This window comes from Ranitomeya imitator, chromosome 3 (genome assembly GCF_032444005.1).
Source record: "Ranitomeya imitator isolate aRanImi1 chromosome 3, aRanImi1.pri, whole genome shotgun sequence".
In the NCBI taxonomy this organism is placed as follows: Eukaryota; Metazoa; Chordata; class Amphibia; order Anura; family Dendrobatidae; genus Ranitomeya; species Ranitomeya imitator.
The window spans coordinates 753,871,812-753,897,254 of record NC_091284.1 but is presented as its reverse complement, the minus strand read 5'-3'; the positions used below and the strand labels follow the sequence as shown (position 1 = coordinate 753,897,254).

At 42.2% G+C, this 25,443-nt stretch overlaps 1 protein-coding gene across 6 annotated transcripts in view; it reads right to left on the bottom strand.

The window, feature by feature from the left end:
- DCLK1 (doublecortin like kinase 1) overlaps positions 1 to 25,443 on the bottom strand; it is a 560,719-nt gene that overhangs the window by 23,061 nt on the left and 512,215 nt on the right. For 4 of the 6 annotated variants that reach the window (XM_069758966.1, XM_069758964.1, XM_069758970.1 and 1 more), the window contains 4 exons: positions 23,554 to 23,631; positions 20,543 to 20,639; positions 18,704 to 18,784; positions 16,724 to 16,837 (listed from right to left, as the gene is read on the bottom strand). In XM_069758966.1, the coding sequence (XP_069615067.1) occupies positions 16,724 to 16,837; positions 18,704 to 18,784; positions 20,543 to 20,639; positions 23,554 to 23,631 (370 nt within the window). The remainder of the gene's footprint in view (positions 1 to 16,723; positions 16,838 to 18,703; positions 18,785 to 20,542; positions 20,640 to 23,553; positions 23,632 to 25,443) is intronic. The other 2 variants (XM_069758968.1, XM_069758965.1) reach the window with 1 other exon arrangement.

The window sequence follows — 25,443 nt, the reverse complement described above, 5'->3', positions numbered from 1 at the left end:
GTTCTGGACCGAAAATACACAAATTATAAGAATTGTTGGAGAAAACTAGAAGGCTGAAGATAAAGGAGGGTCTGAGTAAACCAGCCCTGTTGGTGATGTCACGGGCTGCGGTTTATAAGTTTCTGCCAGGCCCCCAGCAGTTAGTTTTTACCTGAGGAGCCCTGACTGCTAGTTCTGATGAACTGGGACATATGGGAGCTCCGCCCACTAGCATGGTTTTGCCTGATATGAACTGAGAACATGTGAGTTTTACCTTTCTTCTTTATTCCCTGTTATTTTATAATTGCTTGTACATATTTTCAATTGTCTCATATTGTAACATCTTTTATACCTTTTTATAAACACTGTCTTAATCTTTATTGGAGTAAAATATTTAAAATACTAGATTCGTTCTCCTGTTCTAAAACATACCCTAAGTCTTCTGAAGGGAATTACGCTACTGTTTTGGGTTAGCTTCGGACCCATTTAATCGAAGCTGGTGGCAGCATACCTTTGTTCTGTGCCTTTGGGAGTCATTGTAGTGACTGCGGCGTTGATAATTATTGTTCATGTCTGAGCGGTAGTGGTTATATTGCGTTGCTGCAGCGTGCCCAATAGCCAGTAGTACATAGCAGGCAGACTTTCTGGTGACTAATTACCCTAGGTGCAGTACCTAATCTGACCTGAGGGTAAGGGGGCGTTAGAGAGCTGCAAGTTCAAGCAGAACTGTAAAGCGTGATATACATAAATCCCTGCAGTTCGTGGTATATTGAAGAGCAGTGGGATAACTAGAATAAGCCCCTGCTGTAAACTAAGAGGTTAATAGCCTTGTGTGTGTTTTTTCATCACATTGTCGCAGTGGAGGGACAACTAAGATAAGCCCCCCTGCACATGTGATAGCCATCTGTTGGCCTAAAGTCACCCCGATCCGTGATGTGGGAGTGACGGTAACGGTGTGAATCGTGACATATTAGTGGCAGCGGTGGGATTCGTGACAGGTGCTCTTTAAGGGATTTTTGTCGACATTATACATCATTAAAAGTTCAAAGTGCTTGTAAAAAAAAAAAAAAAATTGGCAATTTATCTTTAATAAAAATCCTCTTCATTTTAAAGAATGAGGGGATTTTTAATTCTATAGTTTACTACTTGCAGCGTAGGTTACCGACCACTGCTGCCGTCTATCAACGAGGGCTGGTCTCTTAGGCATCAGAGAGCGCACAGTTCGGACTAGTGGAGGAAAATGGTCAGAAATGACAAATGTCGGTAGCACGCCGCCCCCGCCACCAGGAAGCCAATTCTGAAAGAAGCATTGCAGGAAGTCAATTGAGACTCAAAAAAAGTTACTGGTCACATAAGTTTTTTAAAAAAAATAAGGTTAAATTATTATTATTATTATTATTTTTAAAAGGGTAACTGTAAGATGGCAGATATGGCACCTGCTTTGGGTCCTAACTAGTGATGAGCGAATATACTCGTTACTCGAGATTTCTCGAGCACGCTTGGGTGATTTGCGAGTATTTTTTAGTGCTCGGAGATTTAGTTTTCATCGCCGCAGCTGAATGATTTACATCTGATAGCCAGCATAAGTACATGTGGGGGTTGCCTGGTTGCTAGGGAATCCCAACATGTAATCAAGCTGTCTAACAGATGTACCGTATTTTCCGGCGTATAAGACGACTGGGCGTATAAGACGACCCCCCAACTTTTCCAGTTAAAATATAAAATCTTAAAAATCGGGGGTCTTCTTATACGCCGTATGTCATCTTATACGGCCGGTGACTAATGTGCCTTTTTTTTGGGGGGGGGAGTGGTCCCGATGACGGAGGGGCGTCTCACAGGGAAGTGTGAGTATGCCCCATTACCTCATATTGTAGCTGCAGCGTCAGCGTGGGGTGCTGGGCAGCGGCGGCGGCTGCTCCTTTGTGCCGCGTGGGTGCTGTGGGGCAGCGGTTCCTTTTGGTACAGCGCCGGGGCTCTGTGCTGTGGGGCGGCAGCGGCGGCGTATCTTCAGGGAGAGTCAGTCGGGGCTCCTCCGGCATCTCCCGAAATCCCGGAGGCGCCGGCAGCTCCATTGCTGCGATGAGGTGGCCTCCGGGAAAATGGCCGCTGGGGGCGGCGCAGGCTCAGATTCAGATCTCGTCTCCCGAGATCTCGGGACGAGATCTGAATCTGAGCCTCCGCCGCCCCCAGCGGCCATTTTCCCGGAGGCCACCGCATCGCAGCAATGGAGCTGCCGGCGCCTCCGGGATTTCGGGAGATGCCGGAGGAGCCCCGACTGACTCTCCCTGAAGATACGCCGCCGCTGCCGCCCCCGCTGCCGCCCCACAGCACAGAGCCCCGGTGCTGTACCAAAAGGAACCGCCGCCCAACAGCACCCACGCAGCACAAAGAAGCAGCCGCCGCCGCTCCCCAGCACCCCACGCTGACGCTGCAGCTACAATATGAGGTAATGGGGCATACTCACACTTCCCTGTGAGACGCCCCCTCCGTCATCGGGACCACTCCCCCCCACCCACCATAGATACCCGGCGTATAAGACGACCCCCGACTTTTAAGAAGATTTTCAGGGGTTAAAAAGTCGTCTTATACGCCGGAAAATACGGTAAATCATTCAGCTGCGGCGATGAAAACTAAATCTCCGAGCACTAAAAAATACTCGGAAGTCACCAAAGCGTGCTCGAGAAATCTCGAGTAACGAGTATATTCGCTCATCACTAGTTGTAACCACTAAAGAGCGTGCTCCAAAGGCCCCTATTCTAAGTTTAATTTAACTATGGCACCCCATGCATCAGCTATTCTCTGTAATGTTAATTTTAATATTATTCCAATGACATTACTATATTTTTTCTGACCTGTGCGAACACAATTTGTCTTGTTTTCTTTGCTGTGAGGTAACAAGTACATTGTGCCTTTTGTGTGTGTGTGTTATTACTGTGATATAAAATTATGAAAATATTATTCCCCCTCTGTGACACCACTTTCTTTATAATTACTATGCTGTAGCATCACTGAGTAAATTATCCCTGTACTGTGACATCACTGTGTTTATTATCCCTGTACTATGACATCACTGCGTATATTATCCCTGTATTGTGACATCACTGTGTTTATTATCCCTGTACTGTGACATCACTGTGTTTACTATCCCTGTACTATGACATCACTGCGTATATTATCCCTGTACTGTGACATCACTGTGTTTATTATCCCTGTACTGTGACATCACTGTGTTTATTATCCCTGTACTATGACATCACTGTGTTTATTATCCCTGTACTGTGACATCACTGTGTTTATTATCCCTGCACTGTGACATCACTGTGTTTATTATCTCTGTACTATAACATCACTGTGTCTATTATACCTGTACTATGACATCACTGTCTTTATTGTCTCTGCACTGTGACATCGCTGTTTATTATCTCTGTACTGTGACATCACTGTGTTTATTATCCTTGCACTGCGACATCACTGTGTTTATTATCCTTGTACTATAACATCACTGTGTCTATTAACCCTGTACTGTGACATCACTGTCTTTATTGTCTCTGTACTGTGACATCACTGTTTATTATCCCTGTACTGTGACATCACTGCGTATATTATCCCTGTATTGTGACATCACTGTGTTTATTATCCCTGTACTATGACATCACTGTGATTATTATCCCTGTACTATGACATCACTGCATATATTATCCCTGTATTGTGACATCACTGTGTTTATTATCCCTGTACTATGACATCACTGCGTATATTATCCCTGTATTGTGACATCACTGTGTTTATTATCCCTGTACTATGACATCACTGTGATTATTATCCCTGTACTATGACATCACTGCATATATTATCCCTGTATTGTGACATCACTGTGTTTATTATCCCTGTACTGTGACATCACTGTGTTTATTATCCCTGTACTATGACATCACTGCGTATATTATCCCTGTATTGTGACATCACTGTGTTTATTATCCCTGTACTGTGACATCACTGTGTTTATTATCCCTGTACTGTGACATCACTGTGTTTATTATCCCTGTACTATGACATCACTGCGTATATTATCCCTGTACTGTGACATCACTGTGTTTATTATCCCTGTACTGTGACATCACTGTGTTTATTATCACTGTACTATGACATCCCTGTGTGTATTATCCCTGTACTATGACATCACTGTTTATTATCACTGTACTGTGACATCACTGTGTTTATTATCCCTGTACTGTGACATCACTGTGTTTATTATCCCTGTACTATGACATCACTGTGTTTATTATCCCTGTACTATAACATCACTGTTTGTATTATCCCTGTACTGTGCCATCACTGTCTTTATTGTCTCTGCACTGTGACATCACTGTGCTCATTATCCTTGTACTGTGACATCACTGTTTATTATGCCTGTACTGTGACATCACTGTCTTTAGTGTCTCTGCACTGTGACATCACTGTGTTTATTATCTCTGTACAGTGACATCACTATTTTTATTATCCCTATACTGTGACATCACTGCCTATATTATCCCTGTACTGTGACATCACTGTGTGTATTATCCCTGCACTGTGACATCACTGTGTTTATTATCCTTGTACTATGACATCACTGTGTCTATTATCCCTGTACTGTGACATCACTGTGTTTATTATCCTTGTACTATGACATCACTGTGTCTATTATCCCTGTACTGTGACATCACTGTGCTCATTATCCTTGTACTGTGACATCACTGTTTATTATGCCTGTACTGTGACATCACTGTCTTTAGTGTCTCTGCACTGTGACATCACTGTGTTTATTATCTCTGTACAGTGACATCACTATTTTTATTATCCCTATACTGTGACATCACTGCCTATATTATCCCTGTACTGTGACATCACTGTGTGTATTATCCCTGTACTGTGACATCACTGTGTTTATTATCCTTGTACTGTGACATCACTGTGTCTATTATCCCTGTACTGTGACATCACTGTGTTTATTATCCTTGTACTGTGATATAGCTGTGTGAATTATCTTTGTGCTGCGACATCACTGTTTATTATCCCTGTACTGTGACATCGCTGTGTGTAATATCTCAGTACTGTGACATCACTGTGTATAATCCCTGTACTGTGACATCACTGAGTTCATTATCCCTGTACTTTGACATCACTGTGTGTATTATCCCTGTACTGTGACATCACTGTGTGTATTATCCCTGTACTGTGACATCACTGTGTGTATTATCCCTGCACTGTGACATCACTGTGTTTATAATCCCTGTACTATGGCATCACTATGTTCATTATCCCTGTAATGTGACAGCACTGTGTTTATTATCCTTGTACTGTGACATCACTGTGTTTATTATCTCTGTGCTGTGACATCACTGTGTGTATTATCCTTGTACTGTGACATCACTGTGTTTATTATCTCTGTGCTGTGACATCACTGTGTTTATTATCCTTGTACTGTGACATCAGTGTGTTTATTATCCCTGGACTGTGACATCACTGTGTTTATTATCCCTGTACTATGACATCACTGCGTATATTATCCCTGTATTGTGACATCACTGTGTGTATTATCTCTGTACTGTGACATCACTGCGTATATTATCCCTGTACTGTGACATCAGTGCGTTTATTATCCATGTACTCTGATATCACTGTGTTTATTAACTCTGTACTGTGATATCACTGTGTTTATTATCCCTGTATTGTGACATCACTGTGTTTATTATCCCTGTACTGTGACATCACTGTGTTTATTATTCCTGTACTATGACATCACTGCGTATATTATCCCTGTATTGTGACATCACTGTGTTTATTATCACTGTACTATAACATCACTGTGAATGAATGAAAAACCACAAGTACACCAGTCACTAAATACAAAATAAAAGTACTGATATAAAGAATAAAAAAATTATAAACTGTATATATTAACCAGTGACTAGTGTCCTGTGGAGAAGGGAGTGTAGGAAACACCAACGTATCAGACGAAAGCAACCACAGCCGACATGGAGTAATCCAAGAAGAACCCCCAGACAGGGATAAGGTACAAAAAATGTCTTTATTATATCAGATTGGCAATTATTAACAATAATAAAAAATCAAAAGAATTGTGCGCACAAGGGACAATATAATTAATAATTAAAATCAATACAGAATGGTACAGGCTGACCCAAAGAGTATATATAAAAAGATATAGAAACAGGTACATACACCCCCGGACAAGTTATAGGTAACTAAAATCATATGGCCAGAAAATTACATATTCATATCATGGATATTCAAAAGTTGTGCAAATTATGGCAAAGAGTCCTCGATCAAAAAAGCCAAAATGTGCGTGCAATGCTGCAGTGTAAAGTGCGCCTCTCTGGGACCTGGCTGACCCATTGTTACAGGTAAATCTAGCATAACATACATTCCCCTCCTATTATAGGCTCTTATACCGGCACTTGGCTTGTGCTGTGGCCGGGCAGTGGCAGCTGTTTCCTGCCTTAAGGACAGTGTTAGGATCTTATACTATTATACAAACGTCTAGCCATTTACGTATATCCATTGTTTGCGATTTTTTGGCACATCGTAAATTAGCCATACACTGCTATTAATCCTGTATTGCTTGGTTTATGCAAATTTTGTGCTAACCACAACCTTTATGGTCCTTGCACTTTATTGCACACTGCACTTTTATTTGCAGTATACATTTTATGACATTTTATTAAATGCCATATTAACTTTAAATACCTTTCTGTTTAGCACTTTACACTGCAGCATTGCACGCACATTTTGGCTTTTTTGATCGAGGACTCTTTGCCATAATTTGCACAACTTTTGAATATCCATGATATGAATATGTAATTTTCTGGCCATATGATTTTAGTTATCTATAAATTGTCCGGGGGTGTATGTACCTGTTTCTATATCTTTTTATATATACTCTTTGGGTCAGCCTGTACCATTCTGTATTGATTTTAATTATTAATTATATTGTCCCTTGTGCGCACAATTCTTTTGATTTTTTATTATTGTTAATAATTGCCAATCTGATATAATAAAGACATTTTTTGTACCTTATCCCTGTCTGGTGGTTCTTCTTGGATTACTCCATGTCGGCTGTGGTTGCTTTCGTATAACATCACTGTGTTTATTATCCCTGTACTGTGACATAATTATGTTTATTATCACTGTACTATAACATCACTGTGTTTATTATCCCTGTACTATGACATCACTGTGTTTATTATCACTGTACTGTGACATCACTGTGTTTATTATCCCTGTACTGTGACATCACTGTGTTTATTATCTCTGTTCAGTGACATCACTGTGTTTATTATCCCTGTACTGTGACATCGCTGTGTATAATCCCTGTACTGTGACATCACTGTGTGTATTATCACTGTACTGTGACATCACTGTGTGTATTATCCCTGTGCTGTGACATCACTGTGTATAATCCCTGTACTGTGACATCACTGTGTGTATTATCACTGTACTGTGACATCACTGTGTTTATTATCCCTGTACTGTGACATCACTGTGTGTATTATCCCTGCACTGTAACATCACTGTGTTTATAATCCCTGTACTGTGACATCACTGTGTATATTATCCCTGTACTGTGACATCACTGTCTTTATTATCTCTGCACAGTGACATCACTATGTTCATTATCCCTGTACTGTGACATCACTGCGTATATTATTCCTGTACAGTGACATCACTGTGTTTATTATCTCTGTGCTGTGACATCACTGTTTGTATTATCCCTGTACTGTGACATCACTGTTTATTATCCCTGTACTGTGACATCACTGTGTTTATTATCTCTGTACAGTGACATCACTGTGTTTATTATCTCTGTGCTGTGACATCACTGTTTGTATTATCCCTGCACTGTGACATCACTATGTTTATTATCCCTGCACTGTGACATCACTGTTTATTATCTCTGTACTGTGACATCACTGTGTTTATTATCCCTGTACTGTGACATCACTGTTTATTATCCCCGTACTGTGACATCACTGTTTATTATCCCTGTACTGTGACATCACTGTGTTTATTATCTCTGTACAGTGACATCACTGTGTTTATTATCTCTGTACTGTGACATCACTGTGTTAATTATCCCTGTAATGTGACACCACTGTGTTTATTATCCCTGTACTGTGACATCACTGTGTTTATTATCCTTGTACTGTGACATCACTGTGTTTATTATCCTTCTACTGTGACATCACTGAGTTCATTATCCCTGTACTGTGACATCACTGTGTTTATTATCCCTGTACTGTAACATCACTGTGTGTATTATCCCTGTACAGTGACATCACTGTGTTTATTATCCCTGTACTGTGACATCACTGTGTTTATTATCCTTCTACTGTGACATCACTGTGTTTATTATCCCTGTACTGTGACATCACTGTGTTTATTATCCTTCTACTGTGACATCACTGAGTTCATTATCCCTGTACTGTGACATCACTGTGTTTATTATCCCTGTACTGTGACATCACTGTGTGTATTATCCCTGCACTGTGACATCACTGTGTTTATTATGCCTGTACTTGGATATCACTGTCTTAATTGTCTATGCACTATACACCGATGTCTCTACCTTGTGCCAGTCATTACACTGGTTACCCATCCACTCAAGAATCCAGTACAAAACTACTACCCTCATCCACAATGCACTCAATGGCTCAGCACCACCCTACATCTCCTCTCTGGTCTCAGTCTACCACCCTACCCGTGCCCTCCGCTCCGCTAATGACCTGAGGTTAACATCCTCAATAATCAGAACCTCCCACTCCCGTCTCCAAGACTTTTCACGCGCTTTGTCAATTCTTTGGAATGCACTACCCAGGTTAATACGATTAATCCCCAATCCCCATATTTTTAAGCGTGCCCTAAAAACGCATTTGTTCAGACTGGCCTACCGTCTCAACGCATTAACCTAATTATCCCTGTGTGGCCCATTCATATAAGTTAAACCAAAATCAGATTCCTCGCATTATGTTCTCATTCACTTTATACAGTTAATAGCCCTCTAGTGTCTGTACTGCTACATACTTAGGCAGTTAACTGGTTCATGCAGCTTTACATGAACACCCGAGCCTTACACTATGGCTGGTCCGAATAACTAAAGCAATTGTTACCATCCACCTCTCGTGTCTCCCCTTTTTCCTCGTAGTCTGTAAGCTTGCGAGCAGGGCAAATGCTGGTGAATCCTACAGCCACCCAATTACACATGCACATATACATACCTTTTGTTACCTGTACACTCCTTTTCCCTGTGCATGTGTAATTGGGTTGCTGTATGATTCACCAGCATAGGGTTATCTAGGAGATTTAGGGACAGCCACCGAGGAGCGGGAGCGCCATTTCTCGTTTTCATTTGATTAGGGTGCCAACCTCCGCTGATAGGTAGGCTTTTGAAGCAGAAATAATTGTGCAGGGTGAATGCAGTCAGCACGGTTGTTTGTATGGTGATGGTTTAATGTTTTGTGTCCGTTTTAATAGGTACTCATTAAAAGTTAATTTTTATCTGATATATCATTGGGATACAGTATAAAGTTATTTTTTGTTGGTTTTCTTGATTTTTTTATCTTATTACCGGTAGTTTATTGTTTGATAATTTCTCTGAAATTCAAGACTATGAACAAAAGTAGTGTGGAGTCTTAGGGTATGTGCACACGCTGCGGGTTTTGCTGCGGATCCGCAGCGGATTTGGACCTGCAGATCGGCAGAAGTTTTCCATGAGTTTACAGTACCAAGTAAACCTTTGGAAAACAAAATCCGCAGTGCACACGCTGCGGAAAAAAATGTGCAGAAACGCAGCGGTTTAGCATGTTAATTCTTTGTGTGGATTCTGCAGCGGTTTATACCTGCTCCTCAATAGGAATTCGCAGGTGTAAAACCGCAGGTGAAATCCGCACAAAAACCGCAGTGCGGTTTTCCTGCGGATTTACCAAAATCAGTGCAGAAAAATCCGAACAACTTTCTGCAGCGTGTGCACATGCCCTTAACGTTCCGCAGTAAAACAACCTTAAAGTGGTTGCCCCCTTTTAGATATTCAACACTGTGTCTCCGGAGCTACTCCGTCTCTGTTGTTTGGCTGCAGTGGTGACGTCATGTCATCAGCGCTGTAGCTAATCACTGAGGTTATGCCATCTACATCGACAGAGCTGCTGAGCTCCGTGACTGGCTGCAGCGCTATCAACGTGCTGTCATCACAGCAACCTATACGCAATCAGTGGAGCAGCGCCAAAAAATCAGTGCTAGCGCCATGAAGGGTAGGTAAAGCACAGTTTGTATTTTTACAACGAACTGAGCCAGCAGGTAAATATTTCCTGTAAAGGGACAACCCTTGTAAAATTCCAAACAGGCATATGAATGAATACCTTATTAAGACGAGGAAAGGCCTATTATAGGGTACGATTATTTTTGATGTTTTAATTGTCTTGTTTCTATAACTTTTAGGTTGTGGATTGAACTCTACAGATCTCCCATCTCCATCTTCTGGTGATTTTATTTCACATTTAGGAAAATTAAGTTGATCTTGAATTATGTCCGACAATTGCCAATCCGCCATTCAGTAGATGATTACATTTACTATCATTTCCCTTTCTTTACTGTTTTCATTATCCTTTGCTTTTTACCAATTACTATTCTTCTTGCTGCTCACATAATGAGTACAGATCTTTGAGGTTCCTTTCTGTGCTGACCTCGATGGTAGTAAAGGGGTTCACAACTGATTTCCAACTGCAGGATGTCCTCAATGAAATGTGTCAATGTATGGCTTTCATGAGTCCGGCAGCGTCTGATAATGAATGTAGACTGCACAGTATTACGTTACCATGTGCTTGGTAAATGGCGCATAAGCTGTAATTGGTACCAGCAGTGGCTTTAGTTACAATGATACCGACTGTGTCGGACATTGTCTGGGGCTGACAGACGCACATCTGCTACAAATAGCTTATTCCCAGAACATGAGCGGAAGGTCACCATTCACATTGCTGCACGATGAACTGCCCAACTTTTACAGTATTTATACAGACTGGGCATTTTACTCTATGCAGTCTACGCATAGAGGGAATTTTTACAAAAAATACTAATATGTAATTAAATGGTGAAAGCACACTTTAAAATAATAACCAACTATGATCAAATGTTACTGAAGTTTCATGGGGACAGTTTTATTGTATCTATAACCACTGACCCGAAAAAGCTTGTTAAATGTGTTAATATGGCCCTAATTGGGTCTCTAAGGGGTAATGCTTCTCCTTGTGGAGAATACCAAGCCATCGTAAGGAGACTTAGAGGCCATGCAATGCTCCTCAAGGCTCGTTAAATTGTCAACATTGAGTTTTAGTATACCATTAGGTGGCGCTAGATATCAGTCCTCTTCCTCTCTGAAGAGGCCTATTTTCTTGTGGCCCTAATTGGAAGTCATCTACCATACGGCTGAGTCCACACGCAGAGGCTTGGATTTAACTTCTCCTTACACATTCGCTTCATTTTTCAGAAAAACATCTATTTCACCAGTAAAGCGGCACTGCTATTAGTGCCACAACAGCCAATATGGGAGTGCTAAACCGCTCGGCTATCTCTGGTGGTCCCATAAGAGTGAATGGAGTGGCAGTGTGCATGATTGACCTACACTCCATTCACATGATGCTCTTCAGAGCCCTGGTTCTCAGGGTCAGAGGGGGTTCCAGTGGTCGGACCCCCGGAGATTAAGAAGTATACCCCATTTAGGTATCACTTTAAATCCCGGTTGTTTGTTTGGGCTTGGCATGTCTTGAAGTGCATGTTCACCTCGTAACACTGTTAGGGTATGTGTCCACGTTCAGGATGGCCGGCGCTTTGGAAGGAGCGGAAAACTCGCTCCGCCCCCTTCTGGAGACGCGATGATGCCGGATTTGTTCATTGCACACATCCGGAATCATCGCACCCCACACATAGGGCTCTGTGTTTTATCTTACGACGGCGCAGCGTCGCCGCAAGGTAAACGGACATGCTGCAATCTAAAAAGACGCGCCGCATGTCCGGAATCGCAGGGCCGCCGGATGCGTGTTACCATGCATAGTGGAGACGGGATTTCATAAAATCCCCTCCACTATGCTGTAACATCTGGATGCTGCAGATTGAACGCTGCGGCTCCACGCAGCGTTCAATCCGCAGCTAGTCCGGATGTAAAACGGCCCGTGGACACATATCCTTATGGTGGTATATAGACTGCAGCTTGTACATAAACTATTGAGTAAGTGTGTGCATAAACTGAATTCTTTATCTTAGGCCACATTCACACGTTCAGTATTTGGTCAGTATTTTACATCAGTACTTGTAAGCCAAAATCAGGAGTGGGTGATAAATACAAAAGTGGTGACGTGTTTCTATTATACTTTTCCTTATTGTTCCTCACCTGGTTTTGGCTACTGATGTAATAGTGCATGTGTGAACATGGCCTTAGGGCTCGCTAACATTGGATTAGTGCTATCTGATATTTTATTGGATAGCACTGGGACCAATGTTATTCTATGAGGCAATGCTGATCAGTTTTTTTTTTCTCATGCTGATTCGGCATGAAACAAATCACAGCATGCTTCAAGTTTCTGTGCAAATTGAATGCCACTCACCTATTCAAGTCTATGGGTGCATGGAAAACATTAGATTGCACCAGGATGACATGCAAGTGCAGTCCGATTTATGGATGGAAAGTCTAGCTCTAATACATCTAGATGGCAGGCTGCATGGTTGCATGATGCAACCATACAGCCTGTCATCCAGAAGAGACACTGAGCAGCGTTTGCTACAGAGCTACACTTGTCGTGGGACAAATGGATTATCATCTTCTCTGCGGAAAGGTGAGAAATATTGTTCGTTTTTTTAAACTCTTTTGCAAAAGACAATGGCTTCGGTGGAATGGGCGAGGTCGTAAGTATGGTTTAATTAAGATTTATTAAAGGAGTCTGTGTCATTATTTCAATTAAAGGACTTTTTTCTGTCTGTGTGTGTGTGTGTGTGTTTATATGATATGACTGTGGGGTTAGTAATGGTGGTGTCTTATTAATGCCCCTCCGATACCAATCTTGGGGCTTGATGTAACCTGACAATACAATATATATATATATATAGGTCATGAATGTTGAGGACTACATGGCAGCAGGTTTAATAATCCTCTAGTGATAATCTCCTGCTGATAAAACAGTGATTTTATCAAAACTACAGCAAGCAGACCAGTAAGTGACACATCGCTGGATAAGGGTCTATGGCTCTACATCATGCAGCTTTCAGATTAGGTGGCAAAAACCTGGTGATAGATTCCCTTTAAGGGCTTGTTTTCACTTGCGAGGAACACGTCCGTATCTCGCATGTGGAAACGAAGCTCTGGCGCCGGCACTGTGGAGCGGAGCGTGCGGCCGCATAGCAACACATGGAGCTGCACGCTCCGCTCCGGAGTGCTGGCACCAGAGCTTCGTTTCCACATGTGAGACACGGACGTGTTCCTCGCAAGTGAAAACAAGCCCTTAATGGCCAAAAAATAAAGTATGTACTCTACATGGGTACATGGCTTTTCCCATTGCACTATAGCTGTTGCAAGCTTGATGACAGTTTCCAGTAGCGACCAGTGGAATTGTGAATCAAATAAAAAACAGATTATAGTCCAGGGTCGATACTAGATATATGTTGAAATGTATTTACCAGGTTAATTATCTGTTTTATAACAATATTGTAACTAAAAAGGTGCTGAATAATGCAATGTACTGTATATTAACCCATAAAATGGCCACTAGCCCCGAAATAAGCCAATAATGAAAATGTGTTCATCAGCGAGGCAGTAAAATAAAATGTTTTCTCAATATTGTAAGCAGTTTAAGATACACCCTGGTTAATAAGATCAATGCTGTGGGATGCTCGTACTACAGCACCCAACAGGCTAGCAAGAAAAGAAAAAACGAATGTAAAACTGGATTGTTAGAAAGTTAGGAAGGAATTGCCCGATCCCTTTCATGGACAAGCGTGCTGGCGGTCCTCGGATGTGCTGCAGAATGCTGCCGCCTATGTTATCCACGTGAGCAATGACAACATAATACATATGAGCAATGAGCAGACACTATGCAATGTGCATGTGTGCAAAGAATAACTGGGAGAGAAATCGCGAAAAACGCATGCAAGTAAGAAAATGTGCATAGTGCTAAGGTAAGGAGAAAGCCAACAACTCAAAAGAAAGAAAATCATGAGAACAGGTAAGTTTCATGCTTCCATAATAAAATCAAAAAAGCATTGCTAATAATGATGTTCTTCTATCTACATGGCAGGGTCAATACGCACAGCCCACATTCATAAGGGTAACAGCAATAGCACACCTATCATTAACATCAGCCGCGGGGGGAACGTTAAACATTTAGGGTCAACAGTCATGTTCTCATCCAAGAGTTGGATTTGCTGCTTGGAGAGTCCTAGACGCCTCTGGAGGTGATTGGATAGGATAATGCCCAAGTGTTTAGAACAACCTATTAATTTAGCTTTTGTCCTTTTCCAAGGAATTTATGGCTACGGTAACATGATGGCTATTCTCAGCTCTAAATCTTCAATAGCTGTTGGCCGACGGCCATTCCTCTTGACCTCCTCAACACGCGGCTCTGCCTGAAGCTTTTCTAACAAAACAAAGCATCAGGCATGCTGAAATTCAACATGCCCGATCGTTATTTTCTCCAATATCATCATTTGGAGGAGGATCAGGAGCCCACCGTATACATATGATACTGGTGTATTTGCAGATTTGGCCAACTTTGCTACAGCTTTCGAGGGGGCTTAGGTCTAACTGATGCAGGTCTGTCCATATTATACACCAGTGACTATTACATCCATCAAGCTTCTGCTGAACTATCCTTACAGCTCCATAAATCCCCATGGTGCTGTAACTCCAATTCAGTAGAAGTAAAGGGATGAAGAAATTGGAAGAGGGGGCTGAGTTCTTGGTGGTACATCCAAAATATGGACAGTTCCAGTTCCTGACCCTAGCCATAAATATGCTATTTTTTACATAAATGCCCCCGTTCTCAATCTGACATTGTTTTGCTTTTGTTCCCACACCTGTCTGTTACTGAGATATAGCTCCCTCTTCCCTGTACATAAATCCAGTCTTCTTAGCCAAGTAGGCGTGATCCTCAAGGAGACGCTCACAGAGAGGAGTTGAGGACCACGCCCACTTGGGCAAAAATTATATATATATATATATATATATATATATATATATATATATAACCAGGATAATTGGTCTATTGATTTCAATGGATGCTTGTGATGCTCCTGTCTATTCTCTTGTACTAGGAGGGCCGCCTAAGTTACTGACTAGTTAAGATTTCTGTAGGATACCCGGATTATCTCCAGAGTAACATCTTTATGAGCGCCCCCCCCTCCCGAAGGTCAATAATTAGCACTGCTAATAATTGTATCTCTGACGTCAATGTCCTACCTGACTCTCTAGACATATCGACATTTAAAGTGGAATATCATTTCGATCGGATCTATTTCTCCTAAGAGAACGGTGTTAATCTGTCCTTCTCCCTCTGGGGAGCAATGAATAGTGTTGTACAGAATAAATGTTTTTAATGGCTGTAAATTTAGACAAGTCTTTTCTTAACTGGAAGGATGTTTTCGATGCCCGCTCATTACACTTTCTACGTGTGACGTCCTGAGTTTGGTGGCGGTGGCACATTTCGATACATATCTCCATATCATTATAGCACACCGGCCATGTTTGTAGTCTGTGTCAGCATGACAGTGTTCTTCTTATGTGAATATGGAGCTTTGCTATATGTTACTATACTCTGTGGATAGCAAAAAGTCTAACCAACCTTCCCATGTTACTGTGAATCATGGAAACAAATCACTACTTGCTGCATAGATGTTTTATTAAGCTTACTGTTATGTTCTCATTTTGAATCTGCCATCTAAAAGGAACAAGATCATTTCTTTATACAGATATAAATCCACTGTATCTGGTATATTATTAGCCTAATCGCTATGTAATTGATATAATGTGAAGCTCCTAGTGTGCTTATATCCAAACTAATAGCCTAACTATCAATAGTTCCCAGTGAAAAGATTCCTTAAAGGGAATTTGTCAGCAGGTTTTTGCTATGTAATTTGAAGACAGCAGGAGATAGAGGCTGAAACACAGAATTCAGGGATGTGTCACTTGTCAGATTCAGTGCTGTTGTTTACTAACTGTGAAGGATTTATCACTAAGAAATTAACATAGCAAACTAGTCCAACACGCCCCCTCCTGTGATAAGCAGCGCACTGTCTATGGACTTTGTACACAGAGCCTGGTGTGGGCGGGGCTAGCTTCCTCAGCTCTGCTTCATTCCAAATCTAAAAGCTCCATTTGTGTCAGAATGCCAGCACCCAGTAGTCTAAGTGATATATCGTTGGATCCAGTTTCTCTTTACTTACATTACACTGCTCTTAGACGCGGTAGCAAAATCCTGCTGAGAGATTCCCTTTAAGCTCAGGTTTACTCCTATAGTTTGCAGATGTTTAGCTACATCTTGGTATACAAAATTAGAGGTGCAATCTTAAGACTAATGATGTACAGATGCACTATTACTACAGCCTTACCTAGTAATAGTGGATCTCATTAGTCCTACATGATCACACAAACATGCAGTATAGGGCTGTACAACGTAGGGGTGATAATCGTAGGGGTAGGTAAGTGACTTACTGCAATGACGGAGACTCCAGCAGTGGTGCTGTTCGGCTTTGGACCTGTGTTGAAATGTTTCTTGATCTTTCCAGCCACCGACAATGGGTACTCATTTTCAGGCAAACCATCATCCTGGGAAGATTGGATAATGATAAATTAGTAGAACGTCATAGTCAGAAATTAGGGCAGTCCGCACAAATTCTAAGTGTATTGCAATGCGTGATCATGCACATCTGAATTTCAGACATGCCCATCTATCTTATTTCTTCGTCAAAGAATACGAGTTTGTAGAAGCCATCATGTGAGAGCAACTGCAGCACTCTGACTACAGCACACACTGATTTCAATGGAAATCAATACTGTGAACTTTTCAGTCATTGAACAGACTACTAGAAACATCGATAAGGACTCACCATTCCAGCTATGGTCAGAATGTTGAAAATAATAGTAAACGTAGAAAAAAACTGTCAGAATGGTATCTGGCCCACACAGAAAAGTGGGGGCCTCAGCACCATAATAGGGGCTATTTTTAATTTTGTTCTGGGTTTTCCCATCTTGGACTGAACAACTTAGTTCCTTAAGGCCGGTTTCACACGTCCGTATATTTCCGGTACTGGAAATATCCGTGTCCATGTGTACTACGTGTGGCACACGTGTGGCAACGGTGTGCCGCATCAGTACCACATGGACAGCCGCCGGGGAAGAAGTGCTACTGTAAGCGCTGTTCCCCGGCGGCTGGTGCTGAAGCCGACTTTCATCATTCTTCCCTGCTCTGCCGGTGAGCAGAGGAGAATGATGAGCGTTATATTAAAGTCCAAACGACAGCAGGTGGTGGCTTTTGGGACTGTTTTTTTTTATTTTTTCATCATTGGTGTGCCGCTATCCTCTCAATTTTCCCAGTTTGGCTGTGCTCACTAGCCTTGCGAGCACCCACCTGCCTTCTGATTTGGCTCTACCCATTTGGTATTGCATGTGGATCCCATTGAAGCTCTCAGACCTCCTTCTCCTGCCTTTTCCTGTAGTGCTAATGTCATTGCCAATGGGGAGTAGCTCACATGACTTTCTGGAGCCATGTCTTAAGGCTGCTCTGCATTATTTCCTTGTGACCCAATATAAAAATCCATTTCAAAAGACTGACCGTCACATCCAAACATAGACTAAGTGTGAACAGGTGCTGAACCTAGAGTCGCCAACTCATGTGCTGCCTTATTTACTTGACTAATATAAAAATCAACATAAAATAAAAAAACAAACATCTCTGGAACTGTATGGCAGATATAAAAAAAAATAAAAAAATGGAATAATCAGGAAAACAGTGGGAATAAAATAAGCACAAAAAGGCCACTTCTGACCTAGTGACAGGTCCTCTTTAAAGGAGTGTTCCCATCTCCAAGATCCTATCCCAATACGTAGAAGGTGTAATAACAATACCATTAGCAAATACCTCCAATTAAAGATGTAGTATAAGTTTTTCTGATTTGCTATGTCTCTTTTCTCATCTGCAGGCATTGCAGGACCTTCGGTATCCATGGTTACGACCACTAGCAACTAGCTAACTAACTGCCACTATGTCAGTGGTCGTAACCATGGATACCTAAGGTCCTGCCTATGTAGGACATTACAGTAGCTTTGGTATCCATGGCTACAACCAGTCATAAAGTGACAGGTAGGTGTTAGTAAATATACCCATGGATACCTAAGCTACTGCAATGCCCTGCACACAGTAAATCAGAAGAACTACTGTATACAACATTTCTAATTGGAGATATTTGATAATATTATTATTACACACACCTACTACATATTGGAATAGGATTTTGGAAATGGAAATACCCCTTTGAGCCAATTCTCCCTCCACCTCGCCCCTTGTTAGCCATCAGCATGTTTTTCTGGAGAGATGAGTCTTTTATAGGCTTTTGCTACCTATTAGCAAAAGGCACTGGCATGGGCTGCCCGTATGGAATGTAACCCCCTTATCATCGCTAGCATATCACTTACATTGACCCATGGATGTTCCAGAACCTGCAGAGCAGAATACCTCTGGTCTACTTCTACCTGTAGCATCATGGTGATCAGTCCCTGAAAAAAGAAACAATGGGAGACTCAATTGTATTGACTGTATGCCACCAATGTAATGTTATTGTAGATTTAGGGGAATAACTAGACTATTTCAATAGAAATCCCCTATCCTTAGAAATAAAACTCTAGTTTTGTTCTTGGCATCAACAGTAAAATATTTCAGCAGCGAAGAAGAAACTTGGCGGCACACACCGGTCTTCAAACAGGTATTTATTTAATAACTTCACGGCAGGGGGGTGTATACAAAGAGAGCAGCAGGCGAACGACGGCCGTTTCGCGCCCTCCTGGCCATCCCGTGCCGTGAAGTTATGAAATAATTACCTGTTTGAAGACCGGTGAGTGCCGCCAAGTTTCTTCTTCGCTGCTGTATCGCTGATGGTCGTTGTTGTGGCTGTAGCACCTAAGGTCTGCCGGCTGGCTGGAAGCTGTGAGTTCTATGCATTTTGGTCGGAGTAGCGGTGGTGCGGTCAGCTGTTCTCTCCCCCGCACGTAGTAAAATATTTCACTTTTCAGATTGCTCAGTCAACAAAGACTGAGATTGTAAAACTGATAAACCTCCATAGATAACATACACTGCCATAATATTTCTACCTAATCACAAGCAGCCCTTTCTCGTGTCACATTCAATGCATCTACATTAGTAATAGGAATCAGTGATGTCTCTAACATTTCATTTCCTCCATTGACATACTCACCTTCCAGTGTCCCCACTGATCCAGCACAGGCCAGTTTGGAGATCTGGAAGCGGTGTCTGTTCCATGTGATTGGCTGCAGCGGTCACTAGAACAGCGTGTCATTGGATGTTTCTCTAGTCACTTGACCGCTGCAGCCAATTACAGGCTGCAGTGGTGATGTGACTTCCGTATACAGCAGAACCCTGGAGCAGCCTGCACTGGATCAGTGGGAGTGCTGGAAGGTCAATATGCCTTTGCTTATTATTTTTAATCAATCCATGCTTAAAAAAATATTATAATATCGGACAGCTCCTTTAAGACTGGAACATTGCAAGTTTGCAACATTATACTCTTATGAAACCAAATCTCATGAGTTGTGCATTCAGCAAAAACTTCTATTATGTCCGAAGAGTATATCCAATGACATATAAGGCTGAAGCCATAGGACAACGTTGGCCGTGCCTCTGTTGTGCGGCTACATTACGTAATGCCGGTGAATGTGGGACAAGTAGCAAAAAAGTGAGAACCAGTTGGATTTTGGTGTGAAGTTGGCGTGTAGCCCCAACCTAAATATTCTGAAAACATTTTAAATGACCCTGATAGGTAGTAAGTGCAAATGACCCTGACTGAGGCTGGGGTCACACCAGTATATATCCTCTCATCCGGTAAAATCTCGCCAATTATGCTAATCACACGCTGATCAAACTCTGATGTGATCAAAGTGTTATCCGATTTTTGATGAGAAGATTGAAAAAAATGTCTCCATCTTCTCCATTGTGAAAATTGGACTGCACTTAACTATCATCTGAGTGCAGTCCGCTGTTTTCCATGGACTCATTGACTTCAATGGCCGAGTGTGATTCGAATATCAGATCCAACTCATGCATGTTTCGATTCTTTCCTTCGACCGAAGCAGTCAGAGAAAAAAAAAACGATATGTGCACGGCCCCATAGAGTAACATTGGTCCGAGTGCGATCCGATGTTTTATTGGATCGCACTCGGACCGAAAATATGGACGTCTCTACGAGCCCTAAATAATACTCATATTATCATACAATTAGAAGTACAAGACTCTTATATTACCTTAGCAGATTCAGAAACATTATCCCAGTAAGGTGATGGGAAATCCACTTGACCCATTAGGATTTGATCAAAAAGTACTTCTTGGTCGTCTCCACTACTTATTGAAACAGAATAGAACAAATAAAAGAAAATTCACAATTAATACAAATTCATGTCAGTGCATGGAAACTCATCTTCCAACACAAAAGTTAATACAGTGTTATCCCATTAATGTTTATTTTCCCTTCAACTTTATTTAAGGTGGAAGAAAATGTAAAAAAATAAAATGAAAATATCACTGAGACATCCAACTTAAGGAGATGTTCTTCCATAGTGTAAATGCAGCAGATTTTCCGTTGCAAATTCATTGCTTATTGCAGAACTAGGGTTATGATTGAAACGTAACTAAATCTCATTCCCACACTCAAAAAACACTGTGGAAAATGGACGCAGATTAGAAATCTCAAAGATATCAATTAAAGCTGACGTTGTCAGTGCGTATTTCACCCATTTCAATGCATCAGCTAAAATAGGTATAAAATCTGTAACATACAGGTAACCCCCACATGTACTTATGCTGGCTATCAGATGTAAATCATTCAGCTGCGGCAATAAAAACTAAATCTCCGAGCACTAAATACTCGGAGGACCCCCGAGCGTGCTCAAGAAATCTCGAGTAATGAGTATATTCGCTCATCACTAGTGTTGAGCATTCCGATACCGCAAGTATCAGGTATCGGCCGATACTTGCGATATCGGAATTCCGATACCGAGATCCGATACTTTTGTGGTATCGGGTATCGGTATCGGATCAATAGGGATGTGTAAAATAAAGAATTAAAATAAAAAATATTGATATGCTCACCTCTCCAGCGGCCCCTGGACATCACGCTGGTAACCGGCCGGCTTCTTTGTTTAAAATGAGCGCCTTTAGGACCTGCGAGTGACGTCGCGGCTTCTGATTGGTCGCGTGCCGCCCATGTGACTGGCACGCGACCAATCAGAAGCCGCGACGTCATTCTCATTCACAAAACTCCTAATTCTAGGAATTAAGGACCTGCGAATGACGTCGCGGCTTCTGATTGGTCGCGTGCCGCCCATGTGACCGGCACGCGACCAATCAGAAGCCGCGACGTCATTCTCATTCACAAAACTCCTAATTCTAGGAATTAAGGACCTGCGAATGACGTCGCGGCTTCTGATTGGTCGCGTGCCGGTCACATGGGCGGCACGCGACCAATCAGAAGCCGCGACGTCATTCGCAGGTCCTAAAGGCGCTCATTTTAAACAAAGAAGCCGGCCGGTTAGCAGCGTGATGTCCAGGGGCCGCCGGAGAGGTGAGCATATCAATATTTTTTATTTTAATTCTTTATTTTACACATCCCTATGGATCCCAGGGCCTGAAGGAGAGTTTCCTCTCCTTCAGACCCTGGGAACCATGAGAATACCTTACGATACTTGGTGTCCCATTGACTTGTATTGGTATCGGATATCGGTATCGGCGATATCTGATATTTTTCGGGTATCGGCCGATACTATCCGATACCGATACTTTCAAGTATCGGACGGTATCGCTCAACACTACTCATCACTACTTATTACCCCATATCCCACCGCTACACGGGAATGGGAAGAGAGTGGCAAAGTGCCAGAATAGGCGCATCTTCCAGATGTGCCTTTTCTGGGGTGGCTGGGGGCAGATGTTTTTAGCCGGGGGGGGGGGGGGGGGCCCAATAACCATGGACCCTCTCCAGGCTATCAATATCTGACCTCAGTTACTGGCTTTACCACTCTGGAAATTTCGCGGGAGCCCATGCCAGTTTTTTCCGTGATTTAACCCTTTATTTTAACACCTAGAGCTACCAAATTTTGCATACACAAACTACTAACATTATTAGTGAGGAATATGTAAAAATATAACGAATATGAAATGGTTTACTGTATGTAATCCATGTCTCATATACTGTCGGGTTTGACAAGGAGACCGCAAAAGCCGGCAATTAAATTGCCGTCTTTTCAGGTATCTAGCGCTGTATGAAATATAAATACATACATATATATATATATATATATATATATATATGTGCGTGTGTGTGTGTGTGTGTGTGTGTCACTGACATTAGATCTAATATATATATATATATATATATATATATACACACACACTGTATATATGTTTTCATGAATATTTGAGCCCATGGATCCATTATATGTCCATTTTGCAAGGTTGCGAGAAAAAAAACGCAGTACGGATGCCATACGGATTACATTCAGAGGATGACATGCGTAAAATACGCAGCTACACCCTGCCTACGGAAGACATACGGATCACTGTTCAGGAACTTTTCTGCGTATCTCGACCGTAAAAAACGGACCGTATTTTTATACGTTATGTCTGACCCCGGCCTAACAGTTCTTTCAAATTAAATATCTACCCTTGAAATTATTATTTATTTATTTTTTTAATCTAAGTGGGACCTAATTTTGTGTGCCATATGTGGCCAGATTCATGCGAACATGTCTGTTTTTTATCCAGAGAAAGGACCCTTTTCACTTGTTTTGTCATCTGAATCCATCCGTATGTCCATTGTTTATATCCCATCAGGAATCTGTTTCTACATACCAGCAGTTAAAAAAAAAATTACCCGACCAAATAGAGTTTCCATTATTATTAATTGCAATGAATCCTTAAAAAACAGATGGAACATAAATGATCCGTGAGGTATTCACGTTTTATGGGGGGACCTTTGCGCTCCCATAGATTTCAATAGAGGAGTCTCATCCAAAATTGAGGAGATACTAGTGGCATGCTGCCACTAGTATCATCGTCCCGTGTGCTATCCAGTGTGAACACGGACAGCACACGTACAGGGTGACACATTACAGAACATATATGGCCCCCAATAATTGTCTACAATGATGTAAGTGATATACACGGAATAAGGAAAAAGGGAAAAAAGAAATGATGAATCTATTATATAAGTCCATAAATATATCAGTTTACATAGAAATATTTGCACTAAGAAACTTACCCACGGAATGGAGGGAAGCCACAAAGCAGGATGTAAGTAATTACACCAGCGGCCCAGATATCCACCTTTAATCCATATCTGGAGAAACACAAGAACGGAATAAAATATTCAAACAATAGTAAAATAAAACAACTAATAATCATATCATGGGCCTAACCAAATACGAATATGAGAAATCCCCAATGGCTGCGACCATCAGAGACTGATGAGGTAGCAAATCTGGGTATTTCTTTTGTAGATCAGAGTTCCGGGGCTTATTCATGAAAAATAGCCTACCTGTTGAAGGAAGGGCTTCAGTGTGACTGGGTAACAGGCAGACCACCCTACTTCTGCCGATATATCTACATGCAGGGCTAGGATGAATACCGAATATGGGCCCAGGGTAGAAAAACAACTAAAGGCTCATGTATACGTTAGTTTTTTGACGTACGAGAAGAACGTACTGAGTTCTATCAAAGTTTCATCAGTATTTTTCACTGATGAGAAAAAAAACGGTTCTCCCCTTTCTCCTATCAGTCAGTGAAAAGCGGATCGCATTCATATGGCATCCGAGTGCAATGTGATTTTTAAACAGATCCTCAATCATTGCCGGGTTTGATCAGATCTTTGACATGTCTCTGTGATTTTGCATGGACCACTCAGTTGGCAAAAAAAATATGGACAAGTGAAAAGCCCCATAGACAGTCATAGGTACAAGTGGTATTCATGAAAAACACAGATAGCACTCGTACATGAAAAACTGACATGTGAATGAGCCCTAACCCTGACCCCCTCAGAGCCCTAACCCTGACCCCTCAGAGCCCTAACTCTGACGGTCTGACCCCTCAGAGCTCCAACCCTGACCCCTCAGAGCCCTAACCCTGACCCCTCAGAGCTCTAACCCTGACCTCTGAGTTCTAACCCTGACCCCTCAGAGCCCTAACCCTGACCCCCCAGAGCTCTAACCGTGACCTCTCAGAGTTCTAACCCTGAGCCCTAACCCTGACCCCTCAGAGCCCTAACCCTGACCCCTCAGAGCTCTAACCCTGACCTCTCAGAGCTCCAACCCTGACCCCTCAGAGCCCTAACCCTGACCCCTCAGAGCTCTAACCCTGACCTCTCAGAGCTCTAACCCTGACCCCTCAGAGCCCTAACCCTGACCCCTCTGAGTTGTTCCCTGACCCCTCAGAGCTCCAACCCTGACTCCTCAGAACCCTAACCCCTCAGAGCTCCAACCCTGACCCCTCAGAGCCCTAACCCTGACCCCTTAGAGCCCTAACCCAGAGCCCTAATCCTGACCCCTCAGAGCCCTAGCCATGACCCCTCAGAGCTCCAACCCTGACCCCTCAGAGCTCCAACCCTGACACCTCAGAGCCCTAATCCTGACCCTTCAGAGCCCTAACCCTGACCCCTCAGAGCCCTAAGCCTGACCCCTCAGAGCCCTAAGCCTGACCCCTCAGAGCCCTAAGCCTGACCCCTCAGAGCCCTAACCCGGACCCCTCAGAGCTCTAACCATGACCCCTCAGAGGCCTAATCATGACCCCTCAGAGGCCTAACCATGACCCCTCAGAGCTTTAACATTACATCAGTTGTTGGTCAGCACTTGGGACCAGGAATATTAATGAGGTATAAGGGTATACACAGTGCTTTGTCCGCATGTTTTTCTGCATGAAAAAACCCCAGAGAAGTGGTGGGAAAAACACTGCGTACAATATGCATATTTTGGGTGCTTTTTTGTTGCGTTTTCACATGCATTTTTTTCATTCATTTGAATGGGTGAAGAACACTTAAAAAATGCATGGGAAAAATCAATCGTGTACATGAGATTATTTAAATCTTATTCAGTTGGCTGGTACTGTAAAACACAGAGAAAAACAGAGCAAAAAAAAAACTGAACAAATCGCCATGTGT